This window comes from Eumetopias jubatus, unplaced genomic scaffold (genome assembly GCF_037043125.1).
Source record: "Eumetopias jubatus isolate StellerSeaLion01/CBP00866 unplaced genomic scaffold, mEumJub1_p1.0 scaffold_4, whole genome shotgun sequence".
Taxonomy (NCBI): Eukaryota; Metazoa; Chordata; class Mammalia; order Carnivora; family Otariidae; genus Eumetopias; species Eumetopias jubatus.
This window is the reverse complement of record NW_028274810.1, coordinates 179,434,964-179,456,268: the sequence shown is the minus strand read 5'-3', so window position 1 is coordinate 179,456,268 and position 21,305 is coordinate 179,434,964. Positions and strand designations below refer to the sequence as shown.

Genomic DNA, 21,305 nt, shown 5'->3' with positions numbered 1-21,305 from the left:
TGGTCTCTTCCAGAAGTGCTTCCAAGGAGAAAGGTATAAACCTCTAACAACCCTTTACTAAAATTGGAGGCGGGGGGAGGCAGGGTTTCTTGTCACAGCGAGGGCAAGGGACCCCAGAATTACTGAAAAGAGATCGGAAGAGCTCGAATCTGGATGAGCGGGCATCAAGATGACATAGGGAGGCCTGCTGAACACACAGCTGCTGGAGGGGAAGGGGGCGGAATTTCGATCCTCGCCAAACTATGACAACACCGGAACTGTGAGGTCAAGTTCCCGGAAAAGATGAATATTCCAGTGCTAAAGCAGCTCCCCATCTGACCCTATGTCTCTGCTTACCGGGTACCCATTGAGAGGCTGAAAATACAGGTTTGTGTCGGTGATGCACACATGTCCAGGATTCGTCACCAGCGGAGTCACCATTTCTGCTTTGCATTCCATGTGCAGCTTTTCAGAAACACTCTGGAATCTGACAATACAGTTTTCAGCAGAAGTAAGAAAAATCACAAATCAATCTACTTCCTAAGTTTAACTTTCTCAAAGGGAGCTACAGTGTGACTATGTATGACATCTGTCTAAACACTACACTTAATACAAGAAAAATGGTACTATAAAAATTGGTGGTTTAAATAAAACTGACATTCTTTAAAAAAAACAAAACAAAAAACTTGACATTCTTTCAGATGGTCTAGTGAGAACCCGAACAACAACAACAGATGAGTTTATCACAGAAGAGAAGACAAATAAGTAATAGCAAAGAACCCTTTATAGCTGAACTGTTTTTCCTCCCAAAATAAACTGGCCTTGAAAATATTCCTATATTAACATATTTTTCTATTGTTGTGTCTCTAAGACCTATTTTTAGAGTCACAGGTGCCATTTACTTCACACAGCACTTTATAAGGCCATGAGTCCATAGTTAGAATTACTTAAACGTCAGTTCCAAGGTAAGTTCTTTGTGGCTGTAGTAAAACCAGTCAAATGTGATTTTTCCACTACCCCTCCTAAATTATTTAACTAGTCGAAAAAGTCCATTTTCTTTGTGCTTTACTAATGAGTAAAAAAAAAAATTAGAGGGGAAACAACCAAGTCATCAACAGCTGAAGGCAATTCCTTAGTGACATAACTGGGTTAGAAATAAATCTCCCCATTGTTATAAGTAACAATGGGACGAAAGCCCACAGGACAGACTTCTACTTCCGTATGAAGTGAAGGGGACCTTGGAGCTGTCACCCTAACCACACACACCGGCCAGAAGAGCTACACAAGCCTTTTTATAAAGCAGTCAGGAAGCTTAAGATGCAAAGAAACCTGAGTGAAGAGAGCAACGGTTGGGTGGCCTTGGGTGGTGACAGATAGAAGGGGAAGGGCTGCGGGATGGAGAGAGGTCTAGAAAGAAGCCAAAAGCAGAGTCGGGACTGAAGAGCAGAGGCGCCAACATGCTGCCACTGGGTGGGGAGCAGGGGGAAATCTCCTAGCGTTCAGAAGGCTGGTGGCTCGGCCGAAAGGTGCGAAGATATCTCCACGGTCCTTCAGGCGCTCAGGTCCCGAGCCCCACTGGAAGGAAGTCTCGATTGCTCCCCAAAAAGAATCGTAGGCAGCAGAGATGGGGAACGTAGCTATGGCTGCCACGAAGCCTTCACCCTGATCAGTCATGGATCGCGCTGTCAGAGCCCCCGGGGGACAAGAAGGGGGACACAGAAGGGGTGGGCGCACGACCACTTCTGGAGGTTAAACGGCATTTAGTTGGGTCTCTACGTCCAGATTAGAGAAATGAAGAGTTACTTAAGCAAGCTGAACAACAGACTAGACACAGCAGAGAAGTCCAGTCAGGCTAAGAAAGGAGGTTCAGAAAAACAAAGGACAAATGGAATGCTAACAAACACTAAGACAGTGGGTTTAAAATCAACTACATCAATAATTACCTATGTCATTTAGGTCCACCTGGTTGAGGGTTGTTCAGATCGTCTATACTTTGTTGATGTTTTGTCAATTTTGTTCTATCAATTACTAAGAGAAGGGTGTTGAAATTGCCAGTAATTGTGGAATTATTCCTCCCATTTCTGTCAAATTCATGCCTTGTGTATTGTGAAGCTAACAGTTAGGTTCATATACATTTAGATGTGTATTATACATCAACACACAACAGATGTGTTGAACCCTTCATCATTATGAAGGATCCCTCCTTATCCATTTGTCTTGAAGTCTGCTTTGTCTTCTTTTAATCTGGTCATACCAGGATTTTCATGTGGTATGACTGCATGGTATATCTTTTTCTATCCCTCTATTTTTAACCTGTGTCCTCATTCTGTTTCTGAAAACACACATACTTTATATAGTTGAGTCTTGCTTTTTATACAGTCTGACAACCTCTACTTTTTAATGGGGATGTTTAATTCATTCATTCAGTTTTTTAGAGTGAGAGCAAGCACAGCGGCGGGGGGGAGGCGGGGAGGACAGAGAGAGAGGGAGAGAGAGAATCTCAAGCAGACTCCACGCTCAGTGCAGAGCCCAATGTGGGACTCGATCTCACAACCCTGAGATCATGACCTGAGCTGAAACCAGGAGTCGGATGCTTAACCAGTTGAGTCCCCCAGCTGCCCCTAATTCATTTATGATAAAAAGAATACATCATGATCAAGCGGGATTTATCCCATGAAGAAGGCTGGCTTGACACTGAAAAAAATCAATGTAACTCACAACATTAACAGAATAAAGTAGAAAAAAAGTGATCATTTCAGTAAGTGCAGAAAAAAATATTTGACAAAACTCTAAACCTATTATTGAAAATACTCTTGGCAAACCAGGAATAAAAGGGAGCTTCTTCATTCTGTTAAAGGGCATCCATGAAAAACCTACAGCTAGCCTCATTCTTTAGTTGTAAAACAAACCCTTTTCCCGTAAGATCAAGAACAGGGCAAGGATGTGCTCCCACCGCATTTATTAATTAAACAGTACAATGAGGCAAGACACATAAATAAAAGCCACAAGGATTCCTGTGAAACGGTCCTTATTCATAGATTAAACAATTATATATAGAGAAGACTCTATGCAATCTATAAAAAACCCATTAGGACTAATGAGTAAATCTGGAAATGTCACAGAATACAAGGTGAATGAAAAAAAAAAACCCACTGTATTTCTACATACCAGTAACAAATAACTGGAAAAATCAAATTTAAATAGCATCACAAAAATCCTCAACCTAGGAATTCTTCCAACCACATATGACCACACTGACAGACTGAACATATGAAACAGTGGGGGAAAAAGCGGGTGAGGCGTGAAAGACCTCTGCGGGTTATCTTTATTATCTTTACACCTTTTCTTTAGATCTAACATTAGCCTCACATAAAGTACTTTAAAGGGTATGTTTTGGGGTGCAAAAGGGGGAAACTTGAAGATGAAACTATAAATTACATGGAGTTAGAGAATCATCGATACTTGAGTATTGTAATAGTATGGAGGAGGGCCAGAGAATACCCTTTGAAGAGACACGTGTTGAAGTAATTATGGGTGAAGTGTCATGACATCTTATAATGTAATTTCAAGTGATTCTGAAAAAGGCATGTATTTTATACACAATATATATACAGGCATGTACACATTACCTATACGTATATACACACATAACATATATACCTGCACACACACGCACTCATGGAGCATGCGCGAACTAAAGCAAATCTGACAAAATGTTAACAAACTAACCCCGGTGACCTGTAGAGTATCTGTGTTCATTATGTTACTCCTTCAACTTGTGAGGATTTGAAATTTTCAGAATGAACAGTAGAGAAAAATAAATATAGTTACCCTTCATTTCTTCAATAAGAAAGTATTTCCTCATAACCATGATGAAAGCTTATTTTGGCAAAAGTTTACTTTTTTCTTTGAGAGGAAGTATATAACACTGGAGTATCTTATTTTATTCTGCAAAAGTTTCTTCCCCAAATTCTTCAGCCTAATGTTTTAGAGACTGGATTAAATTAAAACTTCCAGAGTGAGCCATTTTTTAAATTAATGTCACATTGAAGCCCAGGATTGAAAAAATCACTACTCAGAAGAATTATGCATTCTAAGTAGGTCAAAAGAAGCTAATTCCTCTTATTCCTTTCCCTTCCTAAAATGGAAGCTATTCTTCCCCCAGCAATCCACTTACCTATAATATATCCTGCAAGTATTAAAATAGAAGGAAATTAATGCTATGTAGGTAAAACAGAAAAAGAAGCAAACAAATATAAACACAGAAACATTATTGGCCAGATGACTTCACTGGCAAGTTCTTCAACACTTTAACGTTGTAGTGTGAGGGTCACAAATCTCACAAATATAGCAATAGAACAGAATATTAAAAACTATTCTCATTTATAAACATAAGCATCTAGCAAAAGCCTAACACATCATAATCCATAAATGAATTTATTCAACCAGTACATTCTCTGTTGTCCTAAGCTGTAGTGATCCACAGATTTAGCAGAACTCTAAAATAAGAATCTAAAATAAAAATACTTAGTGAAGATGGCCTGCAATAATTTATACATAAGATTTTGTACACATTAAAGAGTTTACATATAAAGTTAACAGAGCTAATCGCAAAGTTTAGCAGGGTTGCTGAAAACAAAATGAATACACAAAAATCCACTGCACTCTATATATCAACAATAAATGGAAAATGAGTTTTTTAGGACACTATTTACAACACCATCAAAAATATGACGTACTTGGAATAAATCTAGCACAAGAGAGGAACGACCTTTATGGAAAAAACCATAAGGAAGACATTAAAGAAGGCTAAATAAATGAGTGATTCAATGCAAGCACAATCAAAATCTCAGGGAGTTTTCTTTTATGGAACTTGACAAGCTGTTTCTAAATTTATATGGAAGTGCAGCATAAGGCCAAGAATAGTGAAGACATAAATTAAAAAGGAAAACAAGGTGTGAGGCCCTGAACCTGCAGATGCCAGGAGTTATTGTAAAGTTACGCGACCGATACAGCGGTATTGCAGATGAGACGCAAATCTACTTAGTATGAGGCAAGAAATAAATGAGAGCAGGTTCATATAAAAGCATAATTATTTGCAGGAAATATCTTCATACTTAGAAAAGCCAAGAAAATCAATGAAAAAAAAAACACTGGACCAGTAGGAATGCAGTCTCCTGGTCCCTGCAGGACTCTTTAGTAAGATACTGATCACAGCCCGAAGGGTCAGGAAAGACTTTCCAGAACAACCAACATCTAAGCTGAAATCAGATGAGTAAGTAAGAGTCAGCCAGGTGCAAAAGAGGAAGGAGGCTGAGCACTCTAAGCACAGGCAATACGTCCAAAGGCTCAGAGGGAAGAGAGTGTGGGGAAGGCTCGGGATCTGCATAAAGGCAAAGAGCCAGCACACAGAATTCGAGACAAGCCACCAGCGACCAGAGTAGTGCGCAAGGGCTAGATCAGAAGCCGTGGAAGGTTGAGACTTCACCCTGAGGGCAATGGGAAATCTTGAAGAGTTTTAAACAGACAAGTGACATAATTAAGTTCTTTAGAAAAACCACATTTTCAAAGTACACTCGGGACAGTAGGGGAGCCAGGACAGGAGAAGGGCGGACTGGGGGCCGGTGGACAAGCTAACAGCCGTTAGAGTGTCCTAAGTGAGGGTGACGGTGGCCTGAGCTCAGCAACAACAATGGGAAAAGATGGTGACAGACTAGGAAGATCTTAGGGAGCATCCGTCAACGGGCCTGGCTGTCTGACCAAAGTCAGGATGGAGAAGCCGAGGCCAGGGCCATTCCCGACCATGCGCAGGTCTGGGGGCCGCAGATGGTAACAGGGGCAGTTTGGGACAAGCTGAAGGAGGCATACAGGTTGAAGACGTGCACTCCTTTTAGAATCAGGGAATGAGGGGCGCCTGGCAGGCTGAGGTGGTTAAGCATCCAACTCTTGATTTTGGCTCAGGTCGTGATCTCGAGGTCCTGATCGGGCTCCACGATCAGCAGGGAGTCTACTTAAGATTCTCTCTGCCCCTCCCCCTACTCACACGCACACAAACGCTCACTCTCTCTCGCAAATAAATTAAAAAAAAAAAAAAGGAAGAATCAGGGAATGAAATCATTAACTTACCTGTTTTTGTCAAATGACGTCCTAGCCAAACGTGACTGCAAAATAGCTGTTATCTATGAAAAAAGAACCATTTAAAAATAAGTATGAGTAAAATCTCAATATAATTTAATTCATAATAAAGACAATTTACTGTAGAAATTCTTACCATAGCAGTTTGGTCCCCTAGTTTGTCAAGGCGGGACGCTCTGTGAAGCTACAATATTACAAATATACAGGATTTTATTTTTTTCTCTAAAACAATATGAAGGTATTTCCTTAAAAGCAATGAAAAACAGCAATCATTCTGTTGCTTAGTAATGGTTAAAATCACTTCTGATATATCTAGGACTTCTTTCTAATATACAGTTTTCAAATTCAACATATTCAAGTAAATCTGCTTTATATTTATAAAAGAAATTGTGGTTTTACTGAGATGTATGAATATGATTTTTTTTTTTTTTAAGTTTCTGCCTAAATTTGCTTTGAATTCTCTGCCTGGTGAATGCCCAAGTGAGGCGCTGGCTTACCTGAAGCAAGGTCTCCACAACATCTTCCACTTTCCCTGAAACATCCAATTCAAAGACATACTCCATTTTGCCCTAACAAAAAAGGGAAACAAATCAAATCAAAGGAAGAGAAGAAGCATGTCAAACCATATTCCTTTAAGAACATCTGCAACCCCCCTGCTGATGTTTCTTTTCCTTAATGTTGGCACGTATCACTACGAACTTCCCCCTTAGTACTGCTTTAGCTGCATCCTGTAAATTTAGGCATGTTCTGGTTCTGATTTTGTCTCAAGATATTTTTTAACTTCCGTTTTTACTTCTTCTTTGACCCACCGGTGGTTCATGAGTGTTGTTCAACTTCCACATACTTGTGAATGTTCCTTCTGCTATGTATTTCTAGTTTTATTCCATGGTGGGCAGAAGGGGTACTCGATAGGATTTCAATCTTGAATTTATTTTGATTCGTTTTGTGACCTAACATGTGATGCATGCTAGAGAACGTTCCGTGTGCATTAAAGAAGAATGTGAATTCTGCTGCTGTTGGGTAGAGTGTTCCCTATGTGTCCCTTAGGTCCATCTGGTCTACAGTGTTGCTCAGATCTGCTGTTTCCTAAATGACCTTCTGTCTGGATGTTCTACCCATTACTGAAAGCGGGGCGCTGAGGTCTCCTATTATTATTGGGCTGCTGTCAATTTCTCCCTTCAGTTCTGTCAATGTCTGCTTTAAATACTTAGGTGCTTGGAGAATGAGGGACGAGATATTGTGAAGATTAATGTGATGTGTCACATGCTCTCTTCTTCTCTGAGTCCGCTGGGCTACACTGTCCTCTGTGTGCTGGACCACAGGTCCCTTGAAGCAGCAGTCTGATGTCCAGGTCCTCCTTGTTTTCAGCGGCCCCAGGCATCTAGGGCATATGCCATGTCCTGTCACGGCTCCAAGACAGGCAAGACAGAAGCCAGTCCCTCAGGCAGCCACCCCAACAGTCAGAAACCTGGACACATGGTCCAGTCTTGTCTTTCCCTCCCCAGGAGAAGTTGGGAGCTGAGAGATCCCTCCCATCACATGGTATTGGGTCCGGGGAGGGCCTACATTGAAAGGATGTTACAAACATCCCCATCAGCCTCAGTGAGGCTGATTTCATGCTAACCTGGGGTGAAGGGCCTCTTAATTGGTTTCCAGGTTTGTCACAAAAGGCATCGGTCCGTGTATTGATTGAATCAGGTCGCCATGAGAGGAACAAGGACTTCCTATTCTGTCATCTCTCAGGGTCACCATCAGTATCACTATGCCCCTCTTAAATCTGGAAATCCTCAGGTGTTCTAATTTGCACTGGAACAAAAGAGCTTTTCTTTGCTTCAGACAACCTCCCTCATCTCCCTTTACATAACTTTTCAAAGGGCCCAGAACTGCTTTGCACTTCAAGTGGGTATCAGGAGAGCCTTAGGAGGGAGAGCCCCCCAGGCGGTGGTTCTCAGCTTGGCGGGGGGGGGGGGGGGGGGGGGGGGGGGGGGGATATATCCTACCACCCCCATGAGGCTTTGGTCAATGTATGGAGGTACTACCCAACAGCAGGGGTGACAGTGTAGTAGGTGTGCTTAGTTTAGCCTGGGAGCGGGCTGCAGTGCAAGGGATGCCCCACACAATTAAGAACTATCCTTCCCTAAATGCCAGCAACCCCATCCGAGAGTAATTAAATCTCGTATTTACAGTTTCTGACTTAACTGGCACATGCACGTGTTTCTTATGCATAAAGCCCCAGGGCCACGGCGTGTGGTCCATGAGTCCCACAAGTGCTGGCTGAGAAACTGCAGAGACAGAGACTCACCCTGCGGGGCTGTCTGCTCAGAGAGGGTGGCTTTTCCTCATTCACAGAGGTGGCCCTATACAGAACACTAGCCTGATGTAGGTCCTATAAAGACTCTCTTTTGGTAAAAGCTATCCCTTTACTATATATTAAGCTGTAGCAAAAGAATTAAATAAAGCACAGAATGGCTAAATGTAAAATCTTCGCTTACTTGACAAGTCCTGGAAAACCAGACATTGTATTCAAGCCTACTCATAGTTTCTCCCAATTAAGAAAATTTATAAATTATGACTGAGCTCCCAAATAAGAGTATTTTATAACCTATCAATAATCTCAAGCATTTAAAAAAATACATTCTCAGTAATATCCAGCAAATAACCTTATAAATGATACATATTCTGATTTCAGTTTCTAATCTAGTAATTTAAGCTTTTTTCCTCCCCTGTTAGACACATTTAAGTCAAAAAGTTAGTTGAAATCTCTTGGACTAAAGTCTGTGGCTCCCTTGGGTAATTTTGTTATAACTGCTGGTAACAAGCTTTTAAATACTCATTATTATTATTATATTAGATTAAAGATGTTAATAAAGTCACAAAATCTTATTGCTTAAAATCACTATAACAAATTGCTCAGAATAAATGAAAAGCTTTACTTACCCTTTCAATTTTATATGGGGCAACAATGTTGTGTTCTTTAATGAAATATACCTGAGAAAGACAAATCAATACTTGTAAAATAACTAAAAATTTTCAGAGTAATGAGTTACCACAAATTAGGATATTATGAATTGAATTTAAATCATTGTTACATAATATCAATTTCTGAAAGCATGTGCATTAATCTTAGTATGGCTTTAACGTTCTGATGTTGGAATAATAAATATGAAATTAAAAAGAGATTCATCAAGGCAACAAGGCGGCAACCATTACTGGATAAATAAAATATTTAAGATGTTTATGAATGTCCGTACTTGTACCAAGTAACCAAGTAGACAGGTGAAGGAAGCTAATCGAAGTACCAATTTTCTACGAAATGGGTAAAACAGAGTCACTGTGGTATGAGATACATTTCTTAACATAAAGAAATTTCTCTTCTCTAGAGGTGATCTGGGCACACGGTGTTTGATACTACACTGTATGTCAGTAACCATGTCCAACAAGCAACATCACCCCCAGAGCCGTCAACACGGAGCCTGTACCCTGAGCCCTGCCTTCCCTCCTGTTTTGGTGAAGGGTGTGCCTGGGCCCCTCAAAACCACTCACTTGACGAGGCCACAGAATGTAGACCTCCCTCCACCTGTCAGCTGTTCAAAACGTTTGCTTCTGTGGTAGTACGCTCGCTGCACTCTCTCCCATTAGAAACAAACCATAGATAAAAACCCTCCCTTGTCTTATATCCTCCTTTTGCCATTTCCGTTCCTTTTTGTGGCAAAACTCTTTGCAAGAGCTGACTGTACTTTCTCTTGGGCTCAGGACAGGTTTTCAGCCGCACCACGTTACAGAATCCAGTCCTGAGAAGGTCCTAAAAGGTGAAGAGGAATTCCATGTCACCAAACCCAAGAGTCTGTTCTAAGGACTTCCTCGAGTCTGTCTCTCAGAGCACACGACAGAGCTGATGGCTCTTCCTGAAGCAGTTCAGGGAGCCCCCGCTCCTGGCCCTCCCCGACCTCATCTGCTGCTCCTCTGTCTTCCTTCAGACCCGCTGTCTTCCCAACCTCCCCCTGGCGGAGCTGCTGAGCCGTCGTCCTCAGACCAGACTGCTCTGTGCACACTCAGCCCCTGGGAAGCCTCATCCAGCCCCAGGGCGTTACCCAGGTTCTCCTTCTCATCTCCACCTCCTCCCTGAGACCCACACCACTGCCAAACGCCCAGCAGCCTGTTCCTCTCAGAGGCCACGTTCTAAACAAAGCCTGCTCTTCAGGCTTCTTTACAGCAGTAAAGGGTACGGCTATCCACCCTGCTAGAGTCATTCCTGACTGTTCTCCTTTGTACCTTGCAACTAACCCATCAGCACAACTGTGGGATTTTCCTTCAGAATATATCCAGGCACTGACCATCTCCCACCCTGCCGTTGCTACCATTCTGGTCCAAAACCTCTGGGTTCTCAGCACCCCTAAAGGCATGTGTCCCCCACAGCATATTCTCTACCGGGGCTCCAAGACATGTACAAATACATACAAAGCAGACGGCGCTCCTCTTCTCAGCTCTCCGTGAGAAGAGGATTTTCGCTTTTGTGCTTTATTCGGACTCCTTACTGTGGCCCGTAGGCTCTCCATGACATAGCCCCGGCCACTGCTCCAACCCTTCTCCCCAGCTGCCCTCTGAGCCTTGCCCCACCAGGCACACTCATCCTCACTGCACCTGCCACCCGCCAGGACATTCGCCTCCCAGGGCGTCCACCGCCCCAGACACTGGCTGGCTCATTCCCTCAGGCCTCCGGAGGGCTGTGCCTTCACCCGCAGGTCCTTGGCTGGTGCCCCTGGCCGTTCTCTCTCCGGCGGCACCCGTGCTCCTCCCCCTCTATCCTTTCGGCACTGTCATCATTACAGAAGGTGCCTGCTTCCTGTCGCTTGCCCCCATCTCAACGTCAAGGCCGTGAGGAGAGGGGCTTTGGATATTTTGTTCTTTCCTATAGCTTCATAACCTTGAATATATTTACTGAATATATAAATGCCTGAATAAAAACTATTATTTACACACATACACCCCTCTTTATTCTATAAAAGAAAATTTGGAAGCAAAACTCTCTAAAGCCTAAAGGACCATAACATATTTCTGAAACAGTGTGACCATTTATGGTAATCAAAACCCACAAAAGTTGGTTTTTTTGTTCTGTTTTGTTTTTACTGTATACTCAATCTAGGAAGCTTGAAGTAATTCTAGAAAGAGTAACTTCTGACTGATTACCCCTTAATGTGAAGCTGGTTTTGAGTTTGCCTGACACGAGACCTCTTCTAATAAGTTTGTAAATACACTAAAATGGATAATTTTTATAACGGAAACCACACTTCTGACTGAAAAAGTACCTCTTCCTTTCAAGATATGGATTTATTAGCATTAGGCCATGATGCAGAAGAATACTTCAGAAATAATGAGAGCACAGGTGCAGGTCACAATTATTAATAATGGCGTTCTGTCGCCCCCCAACCACCACCCGGAGTAATAGATGGCTACGGCTGCTTGCCAACATGCTGGTTAAAACAACATCAAGTCAAAGATAGGCTGCGAAATGTTTTCTTCCTTAAGATTCAGTGACTCATGCAAGGCAGACCTAGAAAATCACCTAATCTGATATCTCCCGGCTTTCATAAAATACTTTTCAATATACATTAAAAAGTGTTCCATGAACAGAAGTGGTAAGAGGTCCAAAAACCGCTGGGAGCACCCTCTACTCCCAACCATCTGCCTCCTTGAGACCCTCATGACACTTCCTCTGGACTCTCTCTCTGTTTGCTGAGGTTTTGAGCCAAGTCTTGAAGTAAAGAAAGCTGTGTCTTTGCTTCCCACAGCTTCTCCTACACTTACTTGACTGCGGAGGGAATTGCCTTTGAACACTTCACAGAACCAGGGCCCTGCACATAGTTTGGGCAACATGATCTCTAACCCTCTCATTTTAGAGATGAAGAAGGTAAAATCCAGAGCAAAAAGCAAGTGGGAGAGGCCCTCTACTCCCATCTCCTTTATAAGAAAAAAAAAAAAAGTCTATAGATGATATAAGTGTATGATAGGAGAAAAACCGTGTTTTAATTTTTCTGTGTTGCCGGTATTGAGCACGATACTGGGAACATATATGTATGCCAAATAAATTTGGGATGAAAAAAAGGTCAGGACCCAAGCCTCGTAATTTGTACGAGACGGCACATCCTGAGTTGGTGCCTTAGTTTTCACCACGAGTCACCCTGAGATCCCCCTCGGTGCTGTGCTGCCGGCCTCCCACCTTCTAAATGGCTCGGAGACCACAGGAGGGACCACAGTGCTTCCAGCTCAACCCCCACACGCTGTCAGGACTCCTGAGGATGAAACCACAAGCCTGCAGGCATCATACAACTTTATAAACATGAAGAATCTCAGGGCACCTGGGTGGCTCAGTCGGTTAAGCATCTGCCTTCGGCTCAGGTCATGGTCCCAGGGTCCTGGGACCACGCCCCGCATCCAGCTCCCTGCTCAGTGGGGAGCCTGTTTCTCCCTCTGCTCCTCCCCCCTGCTCGTGTGCGCTCTCTCTCTCTCTCTAATAAATAAATAAAATCTTAAAAAAAAAATTAAGGATCTTATGAGAGAATCACAGCTTTTAAAAAAATACAGTTCTCAATGGTTCAATCTTTTTTTTTTAAGATTTTATTTATTTGAGAGAGAGAGTGAGAGAAAGATGAGAGGGCACACACAAAGGGAGAAGCAGGCTCCCCACTGAGCAGGGAGCCTGATGTGGGACTCAATCCCAGGACCCTGGGATCAGGACCTGAGCCAAAGGTAGACGTCTAACCAACTGCACCACCCAGGCGCCCCTCAATGGTTCAACCTTAAAGCATGTAAACATCTTTTCCAACAGTCTTCATCTGAGATTTCTATAAATAATGTCACTATGCTAAAAAAAAAAAAGTGTGTGTGTGTGTGTGTGTGTGTGTGTGTGTTCACTAAAGTTAGGAAAATATTTACTATGTGCTTCTTACCTGACTGAAAATGAGTGAAATCTCCCCAGATTTTGCCCTACAATGCAGATAAAAGTCATTAAATATATATAATTTTTTTAGGTAGAAGTAAAATTAAACAGTTAGTGACAATGACATACTTTGAAAAGTGTCTATTGGATCCATTTTCTCCATGTTTGCCTATTTTTATACAATCTCTCAAAGGAATCTGGATAAAATTGAGAGAGAAATATTACAAAAAAAAGCAAGGACAAAATATACACAAAAAGTAGGAATGTCTCTGTTCACATTTAAAATGCATTTACCTTAATTATGGGTTGGGATATTGCATCTGGTTCAAAAATAACTGACTTTGAACATATTTTTAAGGAGCCTCTGATTTTCCTAGGGATCAAAGTATAAAGGATTATTATTAGTGAACAAACCAAAAGTCACAAAAGAATCATAATACATTTTAACTAGAAAGTAGATAACTAAAGCATTAACTGAAAGAACAACAATGTAACTAATTTTAATTACATTGACCCCAGGCCGATGGTTTGCCAACCTGATCCCATTATTCATTAGGGACTGAAATTTTTATCACTCCTTCTGTTCTTATTATCTAGAATTCATCCATAAAGAACAACTTTACAGTATTTATTTATGATTTGGAGTACAGTTTTTCTCTATGATTTGAAGTACAATTTGTACAAAGAAAGCAGGAAAAAAATGCTTGATTCTTTACCTCTATTTATCAAGTTTTGGAATAATGAGTTGGTGTCCTGGGATCCCTGCCAGGCAATCTAAAGAGCTCATGAACTTGTGGATTTTAATGATTCTGATACATTTCCACCACTGCAGGCATCGTTCTTTTTGGATGTTCAGTTTGTCCCGTTTGTTGCCCAGTTCTTCAAGTTGGCCCTTGTGTCCTTTTAATTCAATGTACAGTAGTTTCTGATACCTCCCTTACTTGCCAGTAGGACAAGATGTGCCAGGCTCATCTCCCGTACTGCCTGCCTCAGACTTAGACTCAACCACTTCTCAAAGAGCCCTCATTCCTTTTCGTGGGAAGCAGTATTCAGAGAGCACAATCTCATTGCTATGGGGTTGTTTCTAGGCCTTTCCCGAGGGGAGAGCTAGAAAACATTTTCTTTTAAAAGAAAAGTATATGAATCCATATAAACATTTCCAATTCAAATGTAAGATTAGGCTTTTAACTTAACTCCTTTACTATTAGATTTATAGTTCATCCTGAAAGTCTTGGCATCAACATATTACTCATTTGCTTCATTTAACTATATAAATCTATGTGCACATGTGAATAAACCAGTTTCAAATTAATAATACCCAAATTACTAACAATGATAATACTACTGAAACATTTACAACCTTTTTTGCAATTCCTTTTCTACTCAGGTCATATCTCACCAGAGACACAAATTACTATGTTGTGAAGCTGATTAAAATAATTCTTCTCTGTGGTTAACCTTCCAACTTACATATAGTTCAGTTTACTTGTTTCATTTTCTTTTAGATTGTTAAGATTTACTATTTCTTCTGAAATTTAATTCTATATTAAAATATATGTAAAATATTTCTGCAGTTCCAAAAGTAAAGTTATAAAATAAGGGACATTCAGAGAAGTCTAGTTGTCATTTTATATTATTTCCCCATCGATCCTTCTTCTGTGTAGATAATCGCTTTCATTAGCTTTTAGTTTATGTTTTTTTAAACATATAATTTAAAATGTTTTTAGTTTTTAAAAACAGAAACAAAAAGTATTCCTTTCCTTTCATAATTACGTGAAAGATGGCATACAATACACAGTATTCTGCCCCTTACTTTTTGCACTAAATATATGCCGGAGATCACTCCACAGCTCTATACAGAGCTGCTTCATTCCTTTGTTACAGCTGCATAGTACTCCATTATGAGGACATGCCATTGTTATTCAATCAGTTCCCCACTGGATTGTTTCCAGTATTTTGCAATTACAAGTAGTGTTATGATAAATAACCTTGTACATATGTCCATTTCTTTATTTCCCAGGGTACCTCTGAGATAGTTCCCTAGAAGTAGCCTTGCTAGATCAATAGGTTAACACACATGAAATGTTGCTAGATATCACTGAATTCACTTCCATGGGTCGTACCACTGAACTCTAATAATAACTTAAAGATTACAAAAACAGGTTTCAGTTTGCTAGCTTATATTTGTGTTTTAATAAACAAATGCACTTAATTTTAAGCAAGACATTTTATGGTATGAGGCAGAGGAGTATAGGGAGGAAAAACAAAGGTATGGAATTAGGGAGAAGAATATGAGCAAAATTCCAGAAGTAAGAAAACAAGGTGCTGCTTTCAAGGAACAATAACTGTCTAATCTGAATGCTAAGGAAATGACATGTCATAAGCTCCCAAAAAGCTAAGTAATTTTCACTTTAGGTTGTATTTAAACAAATACCACATGGCTTTGATGGTCCTTTCAAGATAAAACCTGAAGAACACTAAAAATTAAAGAGTTTATTTAATATCAAAGCATGTTCAAGTTGTGGCCTATAGTTAAGGGACATCCCCAAAGGAAATCATTAGTAGATACAATTTTGCCGGAACAATTCTGATCTTAATTCCAAGTTGGCATTTTAAACAAAACACTTCATTGCACATTTTTGTACACAGGTTTCAAAAGTTACGGCCAAAGAAACCGAATCTGTTTTCATAGCAATAAGCAGTAATGATTACAATATAGAGAAAACTGACTTTGCTTCCAGTTCAAATCAAATTATTCATTTTGAAAGTACTGATTTTTATGCCACTCTGGTGTTTTACGATTACTACTTTATAACACCATACCAAATAATTGAGAGTGCAAGTACAAAAGTGATACAGGAAAAAGCAGCTGGAATGAACCAGTCCTGTCCAGCTGAGTTAAGACACCCACATTAGAGGAATTCGTACACAGTGCTTCTCAGCTTTAGAAAATATCTGAAGTTATGACAGCAACTTCAAAATCCTCCTTTCCCGTTACTTTCCCAGTATAAAAGGGGGACAAATCTACAAGACCATCTCTGTAGAGATCCAAAAATCTTCCTTACCTTTCATTCTGATCGCCCTTGTTCTGAATATGATTAGCTGTGTGTTGTTCAAAGTAGTATTCCTCCAAGTTAAGTAGGAGCAAGGAAAATCTAAATTTGGAAAAACCAGAACAAAACGAAACCTCATGTTTATTATTTTTTAGGCAAAAGAAAGCAGAGTATTTAAAGCATCTGTTCCCAAAGTGATTATCCATTCATTAAATCAACAAATACCTATTAGGTGTATATTATACACAAAATGCTCTTCTCTATTCAGTGGGAGAAAGCAACAGACAGACTTGCCCAGCCGAGCCAAAGATAAATAAAACTTACTTATAGGTGGATTTTTTTTTTTTTTAAATTCCTTTAGGAGAAACCACAAATTTCATGAACTAAAACTTATTCTTGCCTGAACCAAACGTGGGGCTTTCCTACCTATGGAGTTTTCATCCTTTGTTTCGGCTGGCTGACCACCAGGCTTCCCTCCCTCCCCTTCCAGACTGCACACCCCTCTGGCTCGAGTGTTCTGCCTCATGGCTGGTTGCATATATCCTACTACTTCCACAAGATCATATGCCTCTGAGAGGCAGACTCTAGATATTTCCCTGTAATAACCAGTCTAATGCTTTGGTGTTGAATAAATTGAACAGAATAGGATTAAAATATAGTTCTTTTTAAAGTTTTAAGTGTTTTAAACTTTTTTTTCTTTTTAAAGATTTTATTTACTTATTTGACAGAGAGAGAGCACAAGCAGGGGGAGCGGCAGGCAGAGGGAAGGGGAACGGCAGGCAGAGGGAGAGGGAGAAGCAGGGCTCCCTGCTGTGGGGCTCGATCCCAGGACCACAGAATAGTGACCTGAGCCGAAGGCAGACACTTAACCAACTCAGCCACCCAGGCGCCCAAGTGTTTTAAACTTTTAAAAACACAATAAGGTAATAAGAAAAGATATTAATTCAGTTGTATGGCTACAGAAACAAATACATGGCAAATAACTGGAAACAAGTGTTTTTCGTTCAGGAAACAATCAGTGGCATCTAGAGTTATAGGAAAAACTCTCAGGGGAGCGTGGGACTGGAGTTCGGGTGTGTTGGAGGAAGGTATCACCAATAAACATAGCTGATCGAATGTGTATGTCTCTTTCTGCTCCCTCAGGAAGCACCACTAAAATCTGAGTGAACGAAAATATTTTTTAAATGGTAAAACCACAGCAAAGAAAACTGAAGAGTCACAAGTGAAGATGAGAGCAACAAATCTGAGAGAAATGGAAAGCAGATGGGAGGAATCAGCAGTGGTCAGAAACGAGAACAGCACATACCCTCCAGTAGAAGGTACCAGTCAGGAGAAAACCAACTCAAGTCAGAGGACTTCCAAAAAGTCCTGAAATCGCAGGTATCAGGTACAAAGAAGACCGGAAGGACGTACGGGGGATAGCGGGAAGTCTGAGTGAGTCAGTAGCCCAGATTCCTCTCCCGATGCCTATCCTACCGTACTCTGGTTTTTCTAGACAAAAACTGAGCAAGAGTCTCCAAACTAGACATCAAGCACAGTGGAGAGCAGGGCTATGGCGTAAAAAAGTAGGAAGACATAACCATTCCAAGTAACAGCTTGGTAGATTATTTTTAGAAAAAACAAAACAGCTGTAGAGAAAAGACCCATGGATAGGAATATCTGAAAGAGCCAGGTCTTTACAATATCTTCTATACTGAAGCCCAACAGAAAAGGCTCGCCCACAGTGACACAGAATTACGTGCTTCACACTTAAACAGGAATGGCTAACCCAAGATCACCAGCTTCTAATATGAAAGAACTAGACCAAAACAAGCAGAAGAACACAACTTGGAGTTCTAGACACAATACAGAGAACAGGAGGTCAAAAGCCTATAATAAATTCACTTACAAAGAAGAAATTATATTCATGGAACAGGACTTTGCTCATTACAAAGAAAATTTGAACCAAAAGAAAAATAACTCATAAATTAAGAATAATGACAGCAGGAACCAGCTTTACCATCCTAATAGGTAACTTTTTATTAGCCTATTTGTGTCTTTAAATCCATGAATAAGAATTAATCATAGGCTAAAATGCCAGAGCTCAAAGTAAAATGCTCACTATTAATACCTATTCTGGATTACAGTACAATCACAAAAGTTAGGATTGCTAGAATAGTCCTTTGATGCATCAGATAATTTCCATGAAGGTTAAATCAGAGAGATACTTATTAGCTACCTTGCCCCTTATTTTTAGCTTGTGCCTTAATGACCTGAAACCCTTTGCTTGGGCTGGAGCTATATAACCCTATCTTCCCACTCTTCATCTCCCCACTCCTCCTCTTAGAGAGAGGGTAAAATAAAATAAGTATCTTTATTAAGACAATGGCGTAATTTTATTGCTATGAAACACAAGTAGCCCTCATAGACAACCAGCTCTTCCATATAACTATTAAAAGGTAGTCCTATTCCTTGCAATAGCATGAATGGATCTACAGGGCATTAAGCTAAGTGAAATAAATCAGAGAAAGACAAAATACCATACGATTTCACTCATATGTGGAATTTAAGAAACAAATGAGTAAAGAAAAAAGAGACAAAAAACCCCCCAAAAACCAGATTCATATATAGAAAACTAGTGGGTTGCCAGAGGGGAAGTGGGTGGGGAGATGGCTGAAATAGGTGAAGGGGTTTAAGAGTATACTTGTGATGAGCACTGAGTAATGTACAGGATTGTTGAATTATTACATTAAACACTGAAACTAATGCTGTATGTTAATGATACTTGAATTAAAAATAAGTACATTTCAAAAAAAAAGAAAAATAAAAAATATATAACCCTATTATATAACTATATTAATAATTTCATTTATATATTAATTATATATTTTAAAAGAAAAATAATATATTCCTATTAAATATCAGATATATAATATTACAATATATTATTATTAAATGTCCATACTACCCAAAGTGATCTGCAGATTCAATGGAATAAAATCTCAATGGCATTTATTAAAGAAATAGAAAAAAAATCCTAAAATTCATATGGAATTGAATAGACAAAACGATCAAGAAAGAAAAACAAAGCTGGCAGCCTCACGGTTCCTGATTTCAAAACATATTACAAAGCTACAGTAATTGAAACAAATTCAAAATCAGCAGACAGACATATAAATCAATGGAACAGAATAGAGTTCAGAAATAAACCCTCACATATGTGCTCAAATGTGGGTTCCAAGGCCACACAAGAAGAAAAGGACAATCTCTTCAACAAATGGTGCTGGGAAAACTGGATTTCCACATGCAAAAGAATGAAATTGGGACCTTATTAACATCACATACAAAAATTAACTCAAAATGGATTCAAGACTTAAATGCAAGACTTGAAAGTATGAAACTCCTAGAAGAAGACTTGGTAGAAAGCCCCATGACATTGTATTTGGCAATGATTTCTTGGATAGGACACCAAAAACTTAGGCAACAAAAGCAAAAATAAACAAATGTGACCACATCAAACATAAAGACTTCTGTGTGGCAAAGAAAACAATCAACAGAATGAGAAGGCAACCTAAATAACTGGAAAGAATATTTGTAAACCACATATCTGATAAGGAGTTACTACCCAGAATATATAAAGAACTCTACAGTTCAAGAAAAACAAAATATAACCCAATTAAAAAATGGGAAAAAGACTTGAATAGATACTTCTCCAAAGAAGATATACAAATGGCCAAAAAGTATATGAAAAGATACTCAATATCCCTAATCATCAGGAAAACACAAACCAAAACTACAAATGAACAATCACCTCACACCCTATTAAACAAAACAAAACAAAACAAACCTGAAAATAACAAATGTTGGTGAGGATGTGGAGAAATTGGGACCCTTGCCCACTGGTGGTAGGACTGTAAAATGGTGTAACTGCCATGGAAAACTGTATAGAGGTTCTTTCAAAAATTAAAAATACAACTACCACACAACCCACAGTCCTTAACACTACTGTATTATACATCTAAAAGTGGCTAAGATGGTAAGCCTATGTTATGTGTTTTTGACCGTAGTTAAAAAAACTAATAGCAACTATTGTAGAACTGAAGTCATTATTTTGGCAAGTTAACTTACATCCTCCTTAATTTACCAAGATGCATATTTTGTAAGAAATGTAAACAGACAGAACCAAATCATATTATTTAAAGTTAAAGGATTAAGGAAAGGAATTTTTCTGAGTGTGCATTTTCTTTCTACTGAAGTGTTCAGTTACACCTGCTTTAAAATTTTTGTATGTACAAATCATTACAATAAAGTTTCATGGTATTTTGAACGATTTTCAAACCACATCCTCAGGAGGAAAACGTTCTGTGAAATCACTTTTATAATTTTAAATGTTTTCTTTAGGACACTCTTGGCCTTGCCCCTGGGGATTCCTTAGCTTAATCCATCTTTACAGTGCTGTGGTGGGCTCTTTGGATTCTCTTTGATAAATTTACTCATTCAGCAACTTAACTTTCCTAAAAAGATGCGGCCCCATCCTCATGTCACCTAAATTTTAAAACATCCTACTCAACACTCCACCAAAACATAAAATAAGTTCACACAAGGCAGCCCTCAGAGTAACCTTGCACCCATGCCCACTCAACCACCCCTCAACGCTCTACTGATGAACAGTATTTATAATGGATCCAGAAGATTTGGCTGGTCCAACATTTTTCTAGATTGGAGAGGTTTCACTGTGTTGAGGAGAACTGTTATGTGCTCAGTCGGAGAAAGTACCCGATGCTGTAGCGATGTGTACATGGACGGGCACAGGAAAGGCCCAAGAGCCCTTGCATTTGCCATCTCTACTCTGGATCCCCTACCATTATCCTCAGGTCAGACTAGACTCTATGGCCCCTACCACTTAGAGAGTTGGTATAACTAAATTGGGCATTTTTTGTGAGCTTCTTAAAATGGCTCTGAAATGGGGACATTAAGAAAAATGCTGAAGACAAGGGCAAGAACACAGTCCTGTGACTCACCATGAAAATGTTCCCCCCGTAATACATTTGACAGGAACCTCTGAATACAGTTGTTCAGACACACAGTACCCCGCCTATCTACTAACATTTATTTCCTTTCTCAATTCCGCTATTAAGACATAAAAAAAAAAAAAAACTACCCTTATTCTCTGACAAAGTTCCGATGCCTTTTCCTGACCTACCAGCCAGAACTCCGTCAAA

General features: G+C 39.9%; 1 protein-coding gene across 1 annotated transcript in view; it reads right to left on the bottom strand.

The window, feature by feature from the left end:
- Positions 1-21,305, bottom strand: part of NSMAF (neutral sphingomyelinase activation associated factor) — a 54,945-nt gene that overhangs the window by 22,083 nt on the left and 11,557 nt on the right. The window contains exons 2-10 of the mRNA XM_028108860.2: positions 16,117-16,206; positions 13,346-13,424; positions 13,181-13,248; positions 13,062-13,098; positions 9,052-9,102; positions 6,612-6,683; positions 6,251-6,298; positions 6,106-6,158; positions 337-466 (exon numbers count right to left, since the gene is read on the bottom strand). Coding sequence (XP_027964661.1) covers positions 337-466; positions 6,106-6,158; positions 6,251-6,298; positions 6,612-6,683; positions 9,052-9,102; positions 13,062-13,098; positions 13,181-13,248; positions 13,346-13,424; positions 16,117-16,206 — 628 coding nt within the window. The remainder of the gene's footprint in view (positions 1-336; positions 467-6,105; positions 6,159-6,250; positions 6,299-6,611; positions 6,684-9,051; positions 9,103-13,061; positions 13,099-13,180; positions 13,249-13,345; positions 13,425-16,116; positions 16,207-21,305) is intronic.